The following is a 22,983-nucleotide window of genomic DNA, read 5'->3' as shown; positions in this document are numbered from 1 at the left end:
CAAGACCTAGTTACCTAAAGTTCAAGGAACAACATGACATAGTTTGAATTACAACACACTCATACAGAAATGACACAACAGCAGGACACACTCATACAGCAGAACATAGCATTTGTACTAACATTAATTAAAAAATACAATTTTAAGATGTGTAATTTCTATTATTGCACAAAACAATATATGTTATCATTTTTAATATCCCATGTCTATTTTTGTCTATTTTCAAAACCTTCAAGGGTCCTCTTGTTCCCAAACTCTTAGGATATCAAGGCAAATTCTGACACACACCTGTCTTTAAACACAACACATGCAGCAAAGCCTCCTGCCGAGCAAGAGCTGCATTAGCATAGGGAAAGTCATTACAGGCTAAACATGGTGCTGTGCAGATTTTGGACGAAAACCTGACGCTTCAGCTTCCTTAAACTTTCTACAAAAAAAACAAAAAAACTTATCACAAAACAGTGAAGCCTTAATGTCAACCACTGCCAGTTGAAAGCTAACAAGCTAAACAACAAAAGATGCTAACTGCACTTACCAGGCTGCTAGTTGCCGAGTTTGGTGAACAACAACAGTCTTCTCATTTTGAGTGAAGTAGTTTGACTGAATCTCTACGGTGAGGTAGAAAAATAAGGTAAAATACAAAATAAAAAGGTAGGAGGTCTAAACTCGCCATGATGCGCACGCTCACCTCAGCAGGTGCAGAGGGGGGGCGTGGCCAGATACAGACTGTATTGATGAGGACGAGAAAGAAAGCAGAGATACTGCGACCTCAACTTCAGAGGTTTCTTCTATTTTTAATGTATGGTAATGTGTGTATGTTCTCTATGTTAGAGAAGATAGTCATTATGCCAGAGGATTTGAACATACTTTGAACCAAATTTAGGTGCAGAGTTTGAAGGAGTATTTCGATATTGTGGAAAATAAACCGGCTTTATTGAACTAATCCTCACGTGTTCTTACCAGTGGTGGAAAGTAAGTACATTTACTCAAGTAATGTACTTAATTACAACTCTGAGGTACAGTTAGCAGTTACTTTGTACATATAAAAACACATGATGTGATGATATGGTATAATGCAGTCACAGGTAATCTACAAAGTATTTCAAGTATCTAAATGTGATCCTCATTGACATAATACAGTACTAAAATAAATGTAAAAAAACAGGATATTGAGTACTTTTACTTTTAGTACATTAAGTATATTTTTATGCTAATACTTTTGTACTAAGTGAAATTATAAAATCCGCACTTTTACTTGTAGTGGAGTATGTTAAGACCATAGTATGTGTACTTTTACTTCAGTAAAGGATCTGAGTTCGACACTGCTTATAATTATAGGCTATAGTCAAATATACTGTATCTATCAGCAGAGCAGTATATAATTAGGTAAACATATCTTCCCTTTTACCAGCTATTATAAAAACATTAATGCATCAATAATCATTATTAACTATTAAATAACAAGTAATTTGACTTTTGATACGTTTTGATGCTAATACTTTTGTACTTTTACTTAAGATTTTGAATGCAGGACATTTAATTATAACAGAGTGTTTTTTTTATTTAGATCTCAGTACTTCTTCACCTGTGGTTGGAGGAAAAGGTGAAACATTTAAAAAAAATGACAGTAAGATGCCTGAAAAGATGCTAATAAACCAGAGATAAAACAGAGGAACCTGTTAGTGAGAAATCACCTGCAGGTGTGGAAAGAAATAAGGTGATGAGGAGGGATCTAAAAATCATCATTAAGTCAAAAACATCTCTGTGTGAGCTCACTAAGATGAGGCAGAGCTATCGGCTGCAGAAACCACTTAATTACTTTTGTACTTCCTCAGAGATATCACCTCTTCCACCACCTTCAGTCCCACATCACCTCTCCAAATAACTGCACATTTAAAGTACATTCAGTCCTCATAATGCTGAGGCTGTAAACTTAAATCCAGCCTGCTTTCCGTTGCTTTAACAGGAGCCGAGCAGCACCAAGTCCCTGGTCTAGCTGCATGACAGATGGCTGTGTTGCGCTGCCACAGCTCTATTGTGTTGGAGAGCAAGTTACCAAATCCATCAGGGCGCACAACAGGCCTTTCAATAATGAATAAGCCAGAGGCAGAAAAGCTAATAACTCAGAGAAAGGCCAGTGGTAGTGAATTCCAATAGGACAGCTTACAGGCTGGCGTCCAGAAAAGGTGCTGGCTGATATTAAAATCAGCCAGTTTAGCGAATAAATTGGGTTTGTTTCCCCCCGCTGCTCCTGCAGAATAAAACACAGCCAGGGGGGGTTTGTCACAAAGCTTTTAACGGATTTGAAAAATGTTGCAGTATATATCCTGAAATCAACAGGCATGGCTGGTTTAATAAAACATACCATACAAGTTTACAGATTGTTTTCTGCTCTAATCCTGCGCCCCAAGTTTGAAATAAAATACGATTAAGTCGGTGAGGGAGGAGGGTGACACAACAGGATTTCTTCACTAAGCTGCGAAACTAGGACTCTACTCTTTTCAAGAAGAGATCAATAGTTTTATGTTCCTAACGCCTCTCTTTTCCCAATCTGCTGTCCTCCTCCGTTCCTTCCTATCTCTTTCTTCCATCTCCTCTCTCACTGGACCATCTGTGTAGTGACGCATGCAGAGGACAGAGGGATGCAAACCAGCACTGCGCTCAGCCAATCAGGTCATTCACCAAAATCTCAATTGACTGCTGCTCCAGTTTCCATGGAGAAGAAACATCCAGCGTTGAGGGGAGAGAGGCAAAAAAAATCAATGATTCCCCCTCAGGCCTGGCTCGGGGTCTGTGCTTGGACCCGATGTTTGCTGCATAAGAGATAACGCGGGGTAGTGTGGCAGCAGAAGAGGAAAAAGTGTAGCTTTTGCATGAAAAATATGAAAATGAGATGCATGTTTAGTCCAGCCTCAGCTCAGGTTGGGTGGCAACACTGTCCTCTGTGGTTTGTTGGAGCAGTGAAGCAGCAGCAGCAGAGGTAACAAGCTGCAGCTGCTTTCTATTCTGAAACCAGGACGGCCAAGTCTGATCGGCCCTGGATCGGTTTCAATCCTGCACACCAGCAGCAAATATGTCTCATATACTGGCATGCATACACAAAGACAAGCAGACATACTGTATGCATAGCCAGATGTAAACACAAGGGGGGGTATGGCTGCCACCTGTTGGTGATTTTGCTAAAGTTCACCCGGTCACCTTGCCTTTCCCTCCTGATGCTGCAGCAGACTCATTTATCCTCTCTGCACCGGGGACGCATGACTCAGAGGACTCGCTGCCAGCTTAGCCACAGTACATGGTTAATGCTGGTTAATGTTGAGATAAGTGCATGGTGGACAACTTAAAATGTCCTTGAGTAGATGAAAAATGATGCAGTAAGAAGATGTCCACTTCATGGTCGTGTAAAAGCAGATACATCCTTGTTGTACCTGCTCAAATCATTTCTTACTGATAGAAAGAAGTATAATCTTTCACTAACATTCATATTCCTGCATTTGTTCTGGGACAATGCTGGACATTTTTGGGTCTCTTATCCTGAAAGGACACTGAGCAGAAAACCTGGACGCGTTGAATGCATCTTAGATCTGTCAATCGTGGTTTATCCATCACCATTATTACATTATTTCATCAACAAAGTCAAAATAAAACCATGAGAATCAGTCGAAAAAGCATTAAAAAAAAAGCCATTTTGAATTTAATGAAATACTTCTTCAGCGCTGAAGGGTGTTCAAAGAGACCGGTGACATTGCTCAGTGCGTACCAAAGCAGGCGGACATAGACAACTTTACAAATACTGTAGGAGATGTTGTGAAACAAAAAAGCTCATTAATGAGTGTTCAGATGTTCCAGTTAATGAATGCAGTGTGAAGACTCCTTTTGGCCAGATGTTAATAGATTTTTATCTCACATTTAAAGTATGGTGCAACATAGGAATGTATTTATAACTCTACCTGTGGATTTACTGTGTGCGCCGTATGGTAGATAAGCTTTACATCCAAAAATACTCCACATTACGCCATATTCACACACACACACACACACACACACACACGTATAGATCTACAGTTCACACTCTCGCTGCTGCCTCTCTCTTTCCTCCTGTTGCCACAGCAACGCAGCACTCGTCTCCGTGTCTCGGTGACAGCACATGCTCCCATTAAAAAAACATCGGAGGAACAGCGAGGAGCAAACACACACACACACACACACACACACCGCCATCTACTGTAGGGGCTCACATGCTAATCAAAACACTGATAGGATGCAGGGTTAACACACACACACACACACACACACACACACACACACACACACACACACACACACACACACACACACACACACACACAGCTCACTATTAATCCAGGCACACTAAAAGATTGGAAAGGTTGACTTTGAAGGTTGCAGGATTTGGCTCAACTTGCAAAGAAAGCACTGATAGGATGCAGGTTTGACACAGTGTATCGATGCTTGTGATTCTAATATGCCTCATAAAGTCATTTCAGAAACCCTCACACACACACACACACACACACACACACACACACACTGCTCAGTACACACTCAGGTAGATGACAGTATAGTCTGAGTGGTCCGTACCTCACAGTTGCGCCCGGTGAAGCCCCTGCTGCAGGTGCACTTGTACTCCCAGGTGTCCTCCAGCAGGGCCAGGCAGACTCCCGCGTTGAGGCAGGGTCGTCCCTCACAGGGGTCCGGGCGAGGAGTGGCCTGCGTGGGGGTGGGTTGCGCCGGGGCCGGGGTGTCCGGGGCCAGCTGGAAGGCAGAGGGGAGGACGCTGCTGCTGCTGCTGCCCAGGAGGAAGAGCAGGAAGAGGAGTGGAGGAGCTGTGGAGCTTTGGATCATCTGGGGAGGACGGCGGCACATCCCCATCCTCTTTGGTTCCTCTTCTGCTTCTTCTTGTGTGAATTTTACTCCTGTTTCCTCAGAGTTCAAGTAGCTGCAGAGAGAAGTGTGTGTGTGTGTGTGTGTGTGTGTGTGTGTGTGTGAGAGAGAGAGAGAGGCTTTTGAAATAGAGAGAGAGAGAGGATGTGGAGCCTGAGCGGTGCGCAGGCAGAATGACTGAGAGCAGACTGCCTGATGCTGTGGAGGCTGAGGGGGTAGGCAGGGGGAGAAGGGGAGGGGTCTCGCCTCTCTTCTGCCTCCGAGTCATAGTGACGATGATAGCTGACGACACCAACCCACCACACACACACACACACACACACACACACACACACACACACACACACACACACACACACACACACACACTCTCTCTTTCTAGTGCATAATATCAGGGGAGCCAGTCTGCACCCTCCTCATTTAAGAGTCTCATCATCCATAACCTCTCCTTGGAGTCAGACTCAAGGTGGAGAAGATGGAGGAAGAGGAGGAGGAGGAGGATGAGGATGAGGAGGAAGAGGAGAAAAGCCTCATCAGCTTTGCCATAAGATTAGCTGCTTCCCGGAGATAACACGCGGTAATACACCAACAGGGGATGGATGCACTCCAAGTCTAGGAATAGCTGAATAATGCAGATGGAGCCAAAAAAAAAAACTATAAATAGAAATACAAGATCATAAAACAGTTCCCAAAAAGCAGCAAGGACACAGATCCTGCAATCCTAAAGGTCATAACCTTCATTCACTTGGGTGGTTAAAGAACTTGTCATAAAACATAATCATAAAATAAGAATAAACATGTATTTTAACATGAAGGGGTCTGCATCATTTTATGGGCAGTAATCAGGACAAAGACACGTGTTGTGTTGGTTATTCTGTTTTTGGGTGGATTTTCCCTCGGGTACACTGAGTCCCGAATTTGATTTAATGCTTCTTGTAATCCTGCAGTGTGTTCACAGAGGTGTTAGGTAACTAATTACCTATCAACGTTTTTCAAGGACACTAAACTTTGAAAGGTGCAGTCCATACATTTTAAATTGTATTAGTCACTAGGGTAACCACAAGGCACCATCTTTTTGTATCTAAAAATTGACATTTCTGTGTATGTAAATGTGTTGTGATTGAGATGTCCCGCCCCTTAGCCTATCACGTACAATGTGTTGGAGCGCTAGCCAATAGAAGCGCAAGTGTTACGCAGGGGGAAACACAGGGATTTTAGCCTTCGTAGACCTTTTACATGCACAAAAACATATACGACACACAACAGGAAAGGGATACGCATAATAGGGCCACTTTAATTTAAGTGCTTCTCTTGTATAGCTGTAGAAAGTGTATTTAATGAATTGGTTATGACTGAGAGACAAGAGAAAACAGGCAAAAAAAAACCTGCACTTCTCTCAACCCCCCCCCCCCCCCTTACCTTCTCTTGAACATGGAGCAGAAGTTTAAACAGTCCTTGACCTCGTCCTCTTCACCTTCCTCCGTCTGAATCCCCAGGGTTTCTGTGAGATTTACGACCTCAATTTATTGTTGCATGTTTCAGAGAGAGAGACTGTTGTTTCAGTCTGATCGATATAAACCCGGTGGTTGTAAATGAGACGTCGGCCTTACACTCAGCCTTCAACTTTCTCCATTTCCATAATGAGTGCAGGGACACTGCAGCACACACACTGATCCTGGATCTGTGTGAGTTCAACACAGCATGGAGACTGTACTCTAAAGTTTAACAGACTGAACATGTTTCGTTTATAATCAGGATGAAGAAATCATTCTAAGAAATTAAATGGCTCAAGTTTTCAGTGATGCTGATTACCGGTATTTTATGGAAAACAGGTGAAACATTATCTCTTTGGGCTGCAACCAACAATTATTTTCATTAATGATTTTCTGTCCAATATTTTCTAAATCAATTGGTCTATACTAGAAAGCAGTGTTAGAAGAAGTACTGATATCCATTTCTTGAGTACAAATAGGCTACTATGGTCTAAAATTCTCCATTACAAGTAAAAGTCCTGATTTCAAGTACAAAAGTATTTAGCATCAAAATACACTTTAAGCACCAAAGGTAAAAGTACTCATTCTACATAATGGAATATTTCAATATAATGAGATCAGAAGTATTATCAGCTACATTTACATCAGGTATCAAAAGTACAAGTACTCTTTATGCAGAATAGATTTTTGGTAATTGTATTATCCTGTTCTTATACATTTTTTGATATTTTAGTATTTAAATTAGTCAATGTCGACCAAATGTATATACTTTACTAGTACTGCATTATGCCATATAAGCATACCATGTGTTTAAATGAGTGTTAAAGGTCCCATGTCATGCTTTTCTGGTTATTACCCGTCCCCTTGTGTGTTATGAAGGTTTTTATGCATGTAAACGGTCTGCAGAGTCACAAACCCTCAAAGTACACCCTGTAGCGAGTAAAACTCTAACACAGAAAATACCTGTCTATGCTGCCCCAGAACGCCTCGTTGGACATTTCTCTTTTTCCATTTGTTTCTTCCGGGAACCGCATGACGTCATGCATTTCCAAAATGGACCAATCCGCGGAGCTCCTCACACACCAGGACCTTTAGCGTAAATGTTCAACTAACAGGGAGTCCCATTGACTTGCATAGAGCTCCCTGGTTGGTAATAGATGAGTTGGGATCGCGGAGAAATGCTCTCCGCAGACCCATTCTCACAGCGTTTATAAACCTTTTTCTTACTCAATATCAAGCCACACTTATTGTTTTTACTTCGGCTGTGAGTGTTTGTGTGTGCTCAGGATGAGTTTCGCGCTATCCCGCTGTATCGCCGACCCGGAAACCACACCAGTAAGCCAGCTCACTTCACAACGTCCCGACCAATCAGAGCACACTGGGCTCACAGGGAGGGGGGGGGGCAGGAGCTCCAACAAGCCGTTTAGGACAGAGAGTGAATACACATACTTTACAGAGATGCTGTATGAGAAACCAATGTGATTTTGGAAAATTGCACAGTATAAATATATTCTAGTAGACCTCAACGGAATTATGATCAGTAGAAATGGCCATGACATGGGACCTTTAAAGCATTTTTAGTAAAAAGTACCATATTTGCCTCTGAAATGTAGTTGAGTATAACGTGGCATGAAATGGTAATAGTCGTGTACAAATATGTATAGAAGTATTATACTTGAGTAAATAAAAAATGTTCACTTAATATCTTAGTGACAAAAAAAATGTCCATATTTGATGCTGAAATGCATTTTTTGGGTCAACATTTTTATTTTTCCTCTATTAGACTAAGCTTTGCAGCTCCAGTTTGTAAGTTCCACAAATCAAAGGCTTAGTTGTCTCTTTTTTTCTAAGAGCTTTAAACAGACTGAACATGTTTCGTTTATAATCAGGAGGAAGAAATCATTCCAAGAAATTAAATGGCTCAAGTTTTCGGTGATGCTTTCTTTCATTGAAAACAGGTGTATCTCTTTGGGCAGCAACCAAACATTATTTTCATTATTGATTAATCTCTCATATTTTCTGAATCAACCGGTCTATAGAAAGCAGTATTGGAAGAAGTACTCATATTCTTTACTTAAGTACAAATATTATGGTCTTAACATACTCTAAGTCCTGATTTCAAGTACAAAAGTACAAGCATCGAAAATATACTTAAAAGTACAAAAAGGACTCATTCTACATAAAGGAATATTTCAATATAATGAGTTCAGAAGTATTATCAGCTAAATGTACTTCAAGAATCACAATTAAAAGTACTCTTTTACAGAATAGATTTTTGGTTATTTTATTATCCTGTTTTTACACGTGCATTAGCATTTTAGTATTTAAATTAGTCAATGTCAACCAAATGTAGATACTTTACTAGTACTGCATTATACCATATAAGCATACCATGTGTTTGTATGTACCGAGTTAAAATAAATGTAGTAAAAAGTACCACATTTGCCTCAGAAATGTAGTTGAGTAGAAGTATAAAGTGGCATAAATGGTAAAAGTTGTGTACAAATATGTGTCTATAAGTATTATACTTGATTAAGTTACTTGCCAACCACTGATAGAAAGTAAAAAGAATTGTAAAAAATCTCCATGTTATAAGTTCTAGTAAATATTCACCTAAATATTATATCTTACGGACAAAAAAAAACCCTCCATATTTGATGCTGAAATGCATTTTTGGGTCAATATTAGATTATTTTTCCTCTAACCAGGGTATATGCAGGAATCCTGAAGTCAAATGTACTACCTTTTAAGACCCTTTCCATACATTTTAAGACCTCATCGCCACTTTGAGTTCTAACCGGTTACATTGGCGACACACTTTACCTCACATTTACTATATACCAGTGGCGAGCCGTGAGCTTTATACCTAGGCCCTCTGACCCCCACCCCTTCCTTCGAAAAAAAGACGTTATTACGTCACAGCGTATACTTCAGCGGAATATCAAAACAACGGCCCAGGGTGCAAAACGCATCAATGACAGCGACCCTCTGTCACACAAAACAACACCTGTGAACCCAATTTGTGTTCTTTGACATTGAAAATGATATTGCATTGTGTTTGTTACTTTCATTGCAGTTGTATGTCTTAAGTGTAATTTGGCATGCTTTTATTTTGAAGGCGAGTTCACGCTGTTGACAGGAAGTTGTTGTTGCTATGGAAACAAGAAAAGTTTCACAGCGGGCGGAACTCGTCATAAAGTCCGCGATAATAAAACCCACCCATTTAGAGGGAAGATATGATTGGTCAATTGTACTGTCATTTGACATTACTCTCTCGTTCAGTTACTATAGCGGGCCCTCTGTGAATCGCAGAGAGGCCCGCTATAGTAACTGACATTCAAACAGAGACTGAACAGGCAGATTCGAAGGATTTATTTCTTTGGAAATGTTATTTTATTAAATCAAGTTTTTTTTCGGTAAAACTAATGAAAAATATAACAAAAATAATATTAAAAAAATATATATTTAAAAAAAATATATTTTTTTTTAATGTTTTTAAATATTATTTTTTGGAATATCTTAGGCCCTCACAGAGGGCCTAGAGGGCCCTGACGGCTCGCCACTGCTATATACAGTATTGATTGTCCTTCCTCCTTATCTTCCAACCATTTGGACGCAAACTTGCATTTCCCCATAACGATGTTGTTTAGCAACCGGCGTAAACAGACCTTCGCGCGCTATCAAGCAGTGAGCGCGCGATGTCCTGTTCAGATGACGTCAAATCCAACGGGATGCCATAAATAAACTACGCAATGATTACATTCAGGCAGACTGTAGAATACAACTTCTTTGGACAATTTATTCTTGACAAGCTACAAAATGTAATACCTTGGAAAATGCCGTTTAATACTTTTTAAGACCCCGCGGACACCCTGTTTAAAGGACTTGAAAAGGACCCTCAAAGCACCGATGAGAGCAACATGTGTAAGTGATGAAGTGATAAATAAATGACCAGGAATGAGTCAAACAGTTACTTTATTTATGTTCAGGTAAAAACATGAACCTGATGCAGTAAATTATTGCAGATCTTAGAAACCAGCACATGAACGATGGGGCCAGGAGAACATACAGTGGCGCCCTCCCCTGGCCGCAGACTGCAGGTGCACACCACGGTTTGTTCCAAGCCAGCAGTGCAAAGAAAAAAAAAAAAAAAAAAATAATAATCAACTACAGCAAGAAATAAAGACAATATAGAAAATAAAAAATAAAATAAAAAGGTCAAGCAGACATTCCCACCTCAAACAGGGTGCGAAACTGCATATAAACTTTATTCCATGAACAAACTTGAAATGCTATCTGGCCATGAAACGATCAAATGAGACCAGCCAAATTTTGTGCCCAGCTACATTATGTGTTGAGGGGTCGCTCAGAGTGGTCCGCCATGTGAAGACCCTGGTTAGGGCCAAACAGACGGGACTTTAACTCCATCAAAACAAGAGCAAAACAAAATTTACCTGATCAACACATTGGTTACAACTCTTCATGGGAGCTGGAGCTCTCTAGAATAAAGGGGGGCCAGAAAACAATCTCAACTGGAGGAGGGGGAGGGGGAGGGGGGGGGGAGGGGGAGGGGGGGGGGGGGGGGGGGGGGATGGGGGGGAAGAAAAAGATAATATGCGCTCATCACTACCCGCATTCAACCAACTGCAACTCTCCACAACTTTAAGCAAAAGACACACACAGGGGATGGGAGGGCGGTCGAACCAAAATGCCACACACAAACGATATATTACAGAACGAAATGTGAGACAGACGAACCGAGAGAGGGGGGGGGGGAGGGGGGGGGGAGACGAGAGAACAAAGAGCTATTCTATCAAATGTGTAGAATGAGCAAAGTCTGCAAATGTGTCTGTACAAATGATCTTTGGAGCTAAAGTAAACCTAGCTTGCTCAATGGACCACCCCCCCACCCCACCCCCCCGACGCCCAGCAGTGACGTAGTCCACCGCTCAGGAGAGGAGACGTCCCTTTTTTTGATTTTTTTTTTTTAAATATCACATAGCAATGCAATTTAAAATGTCACCCAGATGTTTTTTGTTTTTTTAACATTACTCAACTACTGATATAAGTTTTACTCTCTCTCTTTTTTGTTGTTGTATATTTTAAGTTCTGTGGAGCCGTTTTTTTTTTTTTTTTGGAGAGACCGGGGGCAGCAAATATATATTTTTAAAGTCTTAATTTTTCTGCAAGCTGCTTTCTATAACAAGAAGGCTGTACATGTAGCCTTGATGTATGTGGTTACAAAAAAACTAAGAAGGAAGTCATGATTTCATCAGTCGCTGTAGAAGGCATTTGAATGAGACGTGGTGAGATCAGGAGAGGTGGAAGGACTGCTGGCCCTCTCGAGCCGCGATCAACAGTTTCTCTCGCATTATGTCAATGCTGGAGTAGTCAGGCAGCTTCAGGTAGTTGACACACGTCATCACCGAGGGGAGGAAGTCGTCCGGGTTCTCCGTCGACTCGAACGTCTTCCTCACGATCGTCAGAGGGGGGTTCAGGCTCCGGAAACCTGAGGCACAGCAAGCAGGTGTGAGGCACTGATATTACATTTAAAAACACACATGGCCTCACGTCTAATACATTCATAAAAGCACAGATAACGTGTGTGTTTGTTTTGAAGAATTGTTGTTCTTGTGTGTGATAGGAATGGACAATTAATCAGATGTCAATAGCGATCCATATTTTGGCTCCCCACAATGAAATGACCAAATTAGATATTAAACATTAGTTACACGGCCAAGGTAAATACTTGATTCTGATTGGTCCATAGAGTGACACAGTGACGCGTCCTAAAACCCGGAAGTAAACTCCTTCCGGTTCCTTCGACAAAAACCAATGCAATTTCTCCATAGGATTTTGGAAAATAGCTGGAAATAAGGTCTGTGGTTGAGACACATTTAAGAGACCGATCACGTTTTGTTCAGCCGGATAATATCCACATGTCTACCCTACTTTTATAATTTTCTAATCATAAATCTAGTCGCCAGAAGCAAAATGCTAACGTTATGCTATAAAGGAAGTACAGCAGGGTCGCTGCTTCAACGTCACGCCAACTTAAGATCCATATTCAAAAATACAGATTCTAAATTGTACGAGTTGAAGTGTTTGTTTGAACAGTTTGCAGGAGGCAGGTACTTGCTTTCAAGCAGAATACGGGGAAAAACAAACTTAGAGGAGTGTTTACGTGTTCGGCGTAATGACGTACAACGGCCTCGACAACTTCTGTAGTCCTATTCAGCCACTTGTTAACAACCATCGTTTTTCAGACACGTCAACTCTTCAGAAATCACCAGTGGGGTCACTGCTGATGGATTTAATGTCGTAGAACAAAACGTGATCCGTCTCTTCAATGTGTCTCAACCACAGACCTTATTTCCAGCTATTTTCCTAAATCCTTTGGAGAAATCCCATTGCTTTTTGTTGAAGGAACCGGAAGTGGTAAAATGCTAACTTACTCACTCACTGTGGGACTCTATGTGGTCAATTTAGACATTTCGGATACAGTTGTTGCCAACAGACCGCTCTGATCAAGGAACTATGTGCAGTCTGCAGTATGTTTCAGTCTTGTTTGAATGCGAAAGATTTGCAAATTAGCAGGCATGTTGCACACCATTAAAGTGAAGGCTTTTAAATTAAGTTTGGGTCAAAGTTTAGCGTCTAGGAGATGCACTGTGATTAGGTTAAGTATCATTTTGAAGCAAAGATTTGAACAGAAGAACAACATTGGAGTGAAAGAGTGCTATTCTCCATAAAATGTGAAATTGAAGTTTTAAGAAATGTTAAATGATTTAGTTCCTAAAATGTGTGAATAATCTCACTATTGATCCAAATGATCGGGACATGTGAATGTGTGTGAGGTGACTCACCACCGACGGGCAGTCTGGGGCTTCCTGTGACAAACTGCAGGAAGAGTCTCTGCTGCTCGGCGTCGAAGCTGCTCAGCACCTCGAACAGGAACCGTACGGCGCGGCTGCAAAACACGGAGGAAATACATTAAACTCCAGAAAGGTTTGCTTATACACACACCGTGTGTTATTTAGGGAGTCTGACAAATGTGCCTGGGTAATTAAAAGGCCCTCTCTGATAAATAAAATGGAATTTGGTCCCACCTGTCGTGTGTGTAGCCGTGGTCCGGTCGACAGCACTCCATCAGCGTCTTCACGTCCCACGTCTCTGATTTGCTGCCACACAGCAGCTGATCCAGCTACGGCAGGAGAGGAGGGACAATTAACAATCAGAGAAGACAAAAAGGGGCCAAAACTATCCAACTATCCTGTGGCAAAAGGTTAAACACCTTGAAAAAAAGCAATTTCTCCTTATTAGGCAAAACATGGTGTTTAACCGGTTGAGCCCCGAGCCTGTTTTTCACGCCTCAGGCTCGAAAATGACATTCCCAGAACAAATGACTATAACTTCACTTCTAAAAGGGGTAAATTAATAATGTTTTTTCTCAAAGCAATGATACACCTGTGAGTTGGATGTAGAAAAGTCAGAATCAATATAGAATTTTTTATTTTAAAATAAATTCAGATTGAACATAGTACAAAAATGTAAATTTTAGTGTCCGTCCAAAAACAACATTACTTATAGTGAAAACCACCCTTGAATGATGGGATAGTAGACTTTAGGAATCCCAACTATAACATATAATAAGTACCCTGTATCAAGATTGATGCAAAACAAGTGACATTTGACCTTTTTAGAGAGGTTTAGAAAAAGAAAACACTTCTGGGGTCATTTGGGTGCATTTTCCATATCTCTGGAACCCATTGGTCGATTTTGATGATTGACACCTCTTTTTAACAGAGTCAATAGAATCGAGGGGAAGTTCCTAAAATCCATCTAAACATTACCCATTGGTGAATGAGAGATGCCAGAATGCCAAAAACCGGAAGCTGTCATACTCTCTCGTAGCAGCTAATGTGAAATCTCCGTTATTGACATAAATATGAAGATGGATTATCAGTAATCTTTTCAAAGTGACACAGACACATTGGATTAACCTATGGATTAACCTTCAGCAGCGTTTTTATCGTTTTAATGCCACTTTTGATCAGAACAACAGCATAGGTAAGAATTTCTCCCGTGTTTGCTCCGTAAAGCTACGTGTTGTGATGTCCATGTTTGCTTCCCATGTCGCGGGTTCTGATCGCTCAGTGATGATACTTATATTTATATTTTATATTGTTTGTGCAGATCTGATAAGTAATAAGGGTATTTTACCGTGAGTTCTGTGCCAATTGCGTTCAGGGCTAATTCAGAGCCTTTGTTGTTACCCTTTTGTTTCGTTTAGCTAAAAATTGTTAATATTGTCTGAAAGCTGAGTTTCTTCCCGTTAAGTGAGTATGACTCATTCATAGTTTGTTAAATGTTAAGAAGCCCTCAGACGCTGTTTCTTGCAAGATGTTGCGTTTTGCCCCCGTGGGGTTTAACTGGTTAAAGACTATTGACCAGGGATCAGATAATATTCTATTGAGTTTAAAACAATTGTTAAAAGAGAACATGTGCTCACCTCCTCTGGATAGAAATACTGCAGGTGATGCAGGGGGAAGACCGACTCAAAGCCTTCCCTAAATGACTCAAACTGTCTGGACACTCCTTCATTAAGAGTCCAGTACACCACCAACTGCAGAGAAAGAGAGCAAAATAAGATCAATACAACATCGAGAGACAGAAAGTGTGATGCGTGGTGAGTGATGCAGGAGGAGAAAGCCACATCACATACCCTGAGGTACTCCTCCAGGTTGTAGATTGTGACCGGGAAGTCTTTGCCGCCCTTTTTCAGCTCAATGTTGGGGTATCCTGGGAGGGTGAAGTCCAGCCCGAGGTCCTCCACTGAGCAGCCGTTCATGTTCAGGCTCTCCAGGCCCTGCTGCAGGGTCTCCCTCGTCTGGAGCACACAGAGAGACACAGGTCAACATAAAGACAGAGCTAGAAATACTTTATAACAACATTAAAGCCTTTAAAGGTCACCTATCATGCTATTTGTAGGCAATAGCATAGGTCTCAGATATATACAAATATATAAAAAACATGTCTATGAAGTGTTTTGCTCAAAATACCAAACAGATCACCCATTCTAGCCATGCCTCATATCCCTCTATTTCACTTCCTGTTTCAAAAGTGCTGATTTGGGGTATAAAGCTTTAAAAAATAAAAAATTGATAAAGCTTTAAAAAAGGAGGGGTCTGAGCTCAAGCGGGACCCGGCAGCTACTGTCTAAACTAAATACTGCGGTGATGAAACGCCATATCATGGATTATCAAGGATTGTTTCTGAAACAGTATGGAGCTCAAAGGCTTTCTCTCTTGCCGGTTATACCACAAGGTGAGTTCCTTTTTATTTCCTGCTTCTTCACACACATGCTCTCCAGTACAGGTTAGCTCTGAGTGTTAGCCATGCTAATGTAAACACAGACCATATTACGTCCAAAACAGTCGGGCATTGTTTCTGATAGCAACGTTTCTGATAGGGCCGTGGGTCCACATTTCCGATATTACGTCATATCGGACGCAAATCTGGATCAGCTCCGTTGTAGCCCCGTTTTTAGAGATTTGGGTACGGAGGAAAAGAGAGTATAAAATACATCAAAAAGTGCATTTCCCCGCGGGAACCCTGCTTTTAGAAACGTCTGGTACCAGTGCACTAAATCCTCAGTCCTCTGTGATTGAGTTTCTGTTCAGATGTGATGGTTGTTGGGGCTTCACCTGTGACCGGTCCTGCTCCAGTCGCTTCTTCTGGCGGATGATGTCCTCCAGGTGCTGGATGGACTTGGCCACCCCGGGGTCGATGTTCACCAGGTCGTGGGAGCTGATGGACATCTCGTGCCGCAGCATCCACTTATAGAAGGGCAGCCCGAGAGGAAGGTCCAGCTGGGAGGGGTTCAGAAAGTCAGTTTGAGTGAGAAACAAAAGTACATTTTGGGAAAGGGGGGAAACAGTCATATCTCGAGGACAAACAAGGACATATGTACACAAATGTATATGCATGAAAGATCAAACTAGAACAGGCAAACATTAGGTAAATGAACCTCCTTCAGAAGATCATTCCTAAATACCAGTGTTGGGTTATAAATACGAGTGTTTTAACAGAGATATAAGCAAAAAACAGAGGAGGTCATTACCAATCTGAAGTCCATAATGGCTTTGGCCATCAGCTTTCCTAAGAATCGGAACTTCATTTTGATTTTGGCTATGTGTGCTGGTTTGGTTGTCCTGCCGAAGGGAACAGCGAACAGTCCTCTGGAGCTGAACATGTACTTGGTTCCCTCCTGGCTTCCTGTTGGGGCAGAGACACAAATATGGTCAGAGTAAGTCAGACAGAAATACTACATCCACCTGTGAAGACGGTCTAATCATAGGACAACAAATACTTAAATCATTGAATGTCACTGTGGTAGTGTCTGGTATAATGGCGCATTTCCACGACAGTGCGGAGCGCGGTTTAGCGTGCCGTGCCCGGCCCGTTTTTGGTTGCGTTTCCTCTAGGCGTAGTTCCGGCTAGCGGGTACTTTTTCACAGTTTTCTGGCTCTCCAAAATCCAGGTTCTTCCCGGGCCAACAACCGGGCTGAGTATGCTAAACTAGTGAGAGAATCGCTGGCAAGGGGGCTACAACTACAACAAGATGGACATATTTGACCGTGATTTAATTGTAATACACGTTTCAAAATGATGCCGAAGTAACAACATACTGATACCGGTTAGTAAAAACTATGAATTAATGCTTTGACAAGTCTGCAGACAGACGGCAGGCGAAAAACCTTTTAAAATGCGTGTTTTCTAAATGGAGATTGGCTAAGCTAACGCAGTATATGCTCCGACCGTCCACACTCACAACAACGGCCTATACAGACATAAATAAAGCAGCGACTGTATTCACCATGACACAGGCAGTCTGTGGTTTGTACTTGTTTAACTTTTGTCTAGTTTCTGAACAGATATGAGGAGCTGTGAGCTCTGAGTGCTAACAGCTAACGGCTGATGTTGGTTTTGTGTTTCGCATTGAAGATGACGTCACGGCTCCGCCTACACTGCGTTACTATAGTTACTGCCCCAGCTACTAAACTGTAATGGAAACGCAGCATAAAGTGAGCCTGGCCTACCAAGGCCTAACTATACCGTACTAAGCCGTGCGAGGCCCTGCAGTGGAAATGCGCCATAAGTGAAGGGAGAACATATCCTCATATTCTGTGTGTGTCTGGGGGTTTCTACCTTTAGGATTGGCCAGAGTGACCTCCTCCCCTCTCCACAGGCCGAGGTCGGCGCGCTGCAGCTCCTGAGACACCAGAGCGTAGAACTCCAGAGTCGGGCCCAGACCTGTGCCCACCTGGAAGAACAGGAAAACATTTCAATAAACCCTTAAAAAAAAAAACCTTGAATTTAAAGCCTTTTACTGCAAAGAGTCCTGACTCAGTTAAAAGTAGCATTACTGAATCGTTAAAATACTCCACCACAAGTCCTAGTTTAAAATTGAAATAAGTTAAAGTACAAAAGTATTAGCGTTAATTTGCTTTATCACTGTTATATTATTGTCGTGTTTATATCATCATTAAACAGCTTTTTAATGTTGCAGTTTGTCAACATGTAGCCAATTTTAGATACAGGGTTGATGAGTAAATAAGTAAGAAATATATCAAAGTAAACAACAAAACAATTGAATAACTCATGTAAAGTACATTCATGTGAAAACAATACCTAAAGGTCACCTATCATGTTATTTGTAGGCAATAGCATAGGTCTCAGATATATACAAATATATAAAAAACATGTCTATGAAGTGTTTTGCTCAAAATACCAAACAGATCACCCATTCTAGCCATGCCTCATATCCCTCTGTTTCACTTCCTGTTTCAAAAGTGCTGATTTGGGGAATAAAGCTTTAAAACATTTATAAAAAATAAGAAAGGAGGGGGCTGAGCTCATGCGGGACCCGGCAGCTACTGTCTAAACTAAATACTGCCGTGATGAAATGCCATATCATGGATTATCAAGGATTATCTCTGAAACAGTATGGAGCTCAAAGGCTTTCTCTCTTGCCGGTTATACCACAAGGTGAGTTCCTTTTTATTTCCTGCTTCTTCACACACATGCTCTCCAGTACAGGTTAGCTCTGAGTGTTAGCGATGCTAATGTAAACACCGACCATATTACGTCCAAAACAGTCGGGCATTGTTTCTGATAGCAACGTTTCTGATAGGGCCGTGGGTCCACATTTCAGATATTACGTCATATCGGACGCAAATCTGGATCAGCTCCGTTGTACCCCCGTTTTTAGAGATTTGGGTACGGAGGAAAAGAGAGAGGGTTTTATTTTCTGACGCTGCGTGAGTTCCCTGACACACCGGGGACACATATTGATGTATAAAAGACATACAAAACGTGACATTTTGCATGATAGGTCCCCTTTAAGTAGGGTACTTGTAAATGTACTTTGTTATGTTAAAACCAGTGTTTGAAAGTAACTAGATGATCTGTACCTCGTTCTCATACTGGATCTCCAGCATGGCCCTGGAGCTGCCCAGGTCCTGCATCACAGACTCAGCCTGCTTTAGCAGCTCGTCGCGGTTTATCGTCCTCTGAAAACACAACACAATGAAGGTTTAAGCCAAAAATAAACAGCAAAATGTTAACAAGTACTATTATCAAAGCCAGAAAAGTCACACAATGCAAAGTGCTTCAGATACAGTGTGTAAAATGGGTGGATTCCATAAGATGCAACAGTCAAATATGGCAACACATTTTACCTTCTTCCTGTCGAGACGTGGGGCCACCCTGCTGTCCTGAGAATCTGATTGGTTGATCTCAGGGTTTGTGTCCAGTAGACGCTGCATGGCTCTGTCCCGATCGAAGGCAGTGACGTAGAACAACATCTGCCGGGTGTCGAAGGGGAAGAAGAAAGGACTGTAGAGAAAGAGAGAGAATACTGTATTTTAGGACCAAGCCAAACATCAGCACCATTTACTTCCTGTTTTGGTGTAAAGTATAAAACACTTACCAGGTCTTTCCGAGCTCGATGAGCCAGGTGGGGATGTTCCCCGTCATGATGACCAGCGGGTCCTGAAGCTGTCGGTTAGCTTTGGCTGTCAGCTTACTGTTAATGAACTCACTGGTCGCGATGATTTCCTTACACACAGCATTCTGCAACAAAAAAATGTTACTTTTATATTTTCTGACACAAAATGACCACTAATTTAGCACAGCTAGCCTGTTGAGCCCTGAGCCTGTTTTTCAGGCCTCAGGCTCGAAAATGACATTCCCAGAACAAATGACCATAACTTCACTTCTAAAAAGGGGTAAATTAATAATCTTTTTTCTCAAAGCAATGATAAACCTGTGAGTTGGAAGTAGAAAAGTCAGAATCAATATAGAATTTTTTTATTTTAAAGTAAATTCAGATTGAACATAGTAATTTTTTTTAATTATTGTGTCCGTCCAAAAAAAGAAAAAACATTACTTATAGTGGAAACCACCCTTGAATGATGGGATAGTAGACTAAAAGCTTTAGGAATCCAAACTATAACATAATAAGTACCCTGTATCAAGATTTATGCAAAACAAGTGACATTTGACCTTTTTAGAGCGGTTTAGGAAAGAAAACCCACTTCTGGGGTCATTTGGGTGGATTTTCCATATCTCTGGAACCCATTGGTCAATTTTGATGATTGACACCTCTTTTTAACCGTTAGAGCCAATAGAATCGAGGGGAAGTTCCTAAAATGCATCTAAACATTACCCATTGGTGAATGAGTGATGCGCAGCCAGAATGCCCAAAACCGGAAGCTGTCATAAACTCTGGTGGCTATCATTAGCAGCTAATATGAAATCTCCGTTATTGACATAAAAATTGAATGATGGATTATCAGTAATCTTTTCAAAGTGACACAGACACATTGGATTAACCTATGGATTAACCTTCAGCAGCGTTTTTATCGTTTTAATGCCATTGAACACGACTTTTGATCAGAACAACAGCATAGGTAAGACAATGTCCCGTTTTTGCTGCGTAAAGCTCCGTGTTGTGATGTCTGTGTGTGCTTCCCCTGTCGCGAGTTCAGATCGCTCAGTGATGATACTTATACGTCTGGAATCTGTGGAATCTGAGCTTGCTAATCCATCTTGTTTGTGCAGATCCGATATGTAATAAGCGTATTAATACCTTGAGTTCTGTGCTAAGTGTGTTAGCATTTTTTCGCTCAGGGCTCATTTAGACGCTTCTTGTGAGACTTGTGTTTTGTTTCGGTAAAAATGGTTCGTATCGTCAGTTAGCTGAGTTTCTTCCCGTTAATCGGGTATGACACATTCATAGGTTTTTAAATGTTAAGAAGCCCTGAGACACAGTTTCGTTTTCGCGGGGGCCTCCGGGTTGAACAGGTAAAAAAAGAAAAAGGAGAGTTCAACCGAAAATCCCCAAAATATATTTTCAAACTTATTCCAAAGCATTCGATGTTAAAATATAGCACGACAGATGAGAGGAAAACACCTTTTAACTGGGGGGGGACTGTCCTTTAAGTGTTAAATCACCTTAATCTGGTGCAATGTTCACTCATAATCTCCATCAAGATAACGGGGAACACTCTCGCACAAACACATTATTCTCGGAAAGGAGACTTACTTCATATAAGTAGAACCAGAATCTACTGATAGAGTGCAGGACCCTCAGCAGCAGGTTGACCTCCAAAGAGGGGTCTTCGAAGGTAATGTTCTCCGGTGGCTCCGAAGTGAGGTATGTCTCTAAGGGATTGACGACACTGGGACACACGCCGTCTGCAAGTGAAGGGAAACAAGAGTAGGAATTAAGTACACAGTTACCCATTTAGGATGGTTACTGATTTGTAAATATCATAACCAGGAATCCCCCAGATAAAAAATAACGTTGGGAGCTTCCGCTGCGAGACGTTTCAGATGCTCACCATGCCACAGCTCATCCTGCTTCTTGGCGTTGCGAGGGGACGTCTTGGTGGGAGCAGTCTGGGCTCGGCCCCGCTTCCCACCCACAGCGTCTTTGCTGCCGTCCTCGTCCTCTCTCACAGGCTTATACCTATTAGCAAATAAGACGGGTCGTTAAGTCTCTCTGATGAGAACGCATGACGGCTTTTACACCGGAAATTGCTAACTCTTTGGTGACCAGACTTTGGGTATCTGAACACTTTGAGTAATAGGCCAATAATCATTTGACATTCTAACAGGTAGCTAGTTCATGTGCAAGAGTACATCTCAGCGACATGGTAATTATATCTGCATATAACCCTAACCTAACCCCTAATAATACACTTTATTTGTATAGCACCTTTCATGGACAAAGCAGCCCAAAGTGCTTTACAGAAAACACAACAATATAAAAAAAAAGACTGTTCTAACGTACATTTTAAGACATTTGGTTTGTCTTTTCAAGGACTGCCTAATGATATTCAAACAAGCAAATCCCCCCCAAAAGGTTGTTCTCTAAAGTGACAGTGAAGGTTAAGTAAGATGCCAGACAACTGAGATAAACAAGAAGTCTTCAGTCAGTAAAAAAACAAAGAACAAATTAAAATACAAAAAGCATTTTTACCATATTGTGTGCGTTTTGGTCCAAATGCCAGCTCGCCCGAGTGGGTTTGCCTCGTCGTCCGTCGACTCTCGCTCCTCCTCCGCCTGCAGGCTGTACTGCCTCACGGCCTGGTACACCGTCATGTTGTACGGCAGCAGGTGGTCACCGATGTAGAACTGTAGTCTGTGACGCACACTGCCCGAGTTCAGGAACTGCGCCGCCTGGGAAAAACATCGCTTTAATGATGGTACCGAATTTAAAGCAGGACTTTCAATACGCAGGATTACGGGTGTATAGAGGGAAAACAAATCTTTATTTTGTACAAATCACATACCAGTGATTCATCGATTTCATCATCTGAACCATCGTCATCGCTGTCTTCATCCTCTTCCCTGATTCGGCCGTACCCTGCACAAGAAACAAGATTTCAAGTTAAGAAACGATGAATAAAATCGGCTTAGTTGAATACTCGATTCTGATTGGTCAATTCAGAACATGTGACACGTTAATACAGTAGTAGAGACCGCTGTCAAGGACTGTAGCGATCGTTGCTAAGGAGGATCAAGAAGGAGAAAGGAAGAAATACGATCATTGTTAACCCTTAGATGCACGAGTGACTGGACCCTACTCTCTTCCATAAGTGGGTCAAAAAGGACCCGTATTAGAATAATATGTGTTTTAATGCCATGTTTGTCATTTTGGTTAAGAAAAATCACTTGTATAATATTTAGGTTCACACTAGAAATATTTTATATTTAATTTTTCACTCTTTATAATTTGACATTTTTTTTACATTTTGAAAAAAAAACGTTTTGAACATATTGATGCCAAGATCTCCAGTATTCTGAGACCCTCACAGTATTCCAGTCCCTTTTCAAAACTCATCTCTTCTCCTCTTGTCTACTCATAGCCCACCCCCCATCAATCCATGCCGGTTGATCAAGTTTGATAGTCCTATACCCCCCACCCTAACCTTCCCTTATATTGTAAAGTGATGTTGAGTCCTTGAAAAGCCCTATAAAAATATAATGTATTATTATTCTGATTATACTGACAGGT

The 22,983-nt window shown here is 41.4% G+C and overlaps 2 protein-coding genes across 10 annotated transcripts in view; both read right to left on the bottom strand.

The window, feature by feature from the left end:
- The window catches only part of dner (delta/notch-like EGF repeat containing), an 82,326-nt gene extending 77,296 nt beyond the window's left edge, over positions 1 to 5,030 (bottom strand). The window contains exon 1 of the mRNA XM_034114495.1: positions 4,600 to 5,030. Within this exon, the coding sequence (XP_033970386.1) occupies positions 4,600 to 4,890 (291 nt within the window). The 5' untranslated portion in view covers positions 4,891 to 5,030. The remainder of the gene's footprint in view (positions 1 to 4,599) is intronic.
- Positions 5,031 to 10,353: 5,323 nt separating this feature from the next.
- The window catches only part of trip12 (thyroid hormone receptor interactor 12), a 44,475-nt gene continuing 31,845 nt past the window's right edge, over positions 10,354 to 22,983 (bottom strand). For 8 of the 9 annotated variants that reach the window (XM_034114485.1, XM_034114489.1, XM_034114490.1 and 5 more), the window contains 15 exons: positions 22,259 to 22,332; positions 21,946 to 22,145; positions 21,305 to 21,432; positions 21,007 to 21,158; positions 19,390 to 19,532; positions 19,139 to 19,295; positions 18,872 to 18,970; positions 17,607 to 17,721; positions 16,519 to 16,673; positions 16,103 to 16,267; positions 15,121 to 15,285; positions 14,908 to 15,021; positions 13,505 to 13,599; positions 13,262 to 13,365; positions 11,708 to 11,904 (listed from right to left, as the gene is read on the bottom strand). In XM_034114485.1, coding sequence (XP_033970376.1) covers positions 11,708 to 11,904; positions 13,262 to 13,365; positions 13,505 to 13,599; positions 14,908 to 15,021; positions 15,121 to 15,285; positions 16,103 to 16,267; positions 16,519 to 16,673; positions 17,607 to 17,721; positions 18,872 to 18,970; positions 19,139 to 19,295; positions 19,390 to 19,532; positions 21,007 to 21,158; positions 21,305 to 21,432; positions 21,946 to 22,145; positions 22,259 to 22,332 — 2,063 coding nt within the window. Of the gene's footprint in view, positions 11,905 to 13,261; positions 13,366 to 13,504; positions 13,600 to 14,907; positions 15,022 to 15,120; positions 15,286 to 16,102; positions 16,268 to 16,518; positions 16,674 to 17,606; positions 17,722 to 18,871; positions 18,971 to 19,138; positions 19,296 to 19,389; positions 19,533 to 21,006; positions 21,159 to 21,304; positions 21,433 to 21,945; positions 22,146 to 22,258; positions 22,333 to 22,983 lie in introns of all 9 variants that reach the window. The other variant, XM_034114484.1, reaches the window with a different exon arrangement.

Source organism: Trematomus bernacchii, unplaced genomic scaffold (genome assembly GCF_902827165.1).
Source record: "Trematomus bernacchii unplaced genomic scaffold, fTreBer1.1, whole genome shotgun sequence".
NCBI classification, from domain to species: Eukaryota; Metazoa; Chordata; class Actinopteri; order Perciformes; family Nototheniidae; genus Trematomus; species Trematomus bernacchii.
Note: the sequence above shows the minus strand (reverse complement) of the source record. Positions and strands in the feature narration are given on the sequence as shown.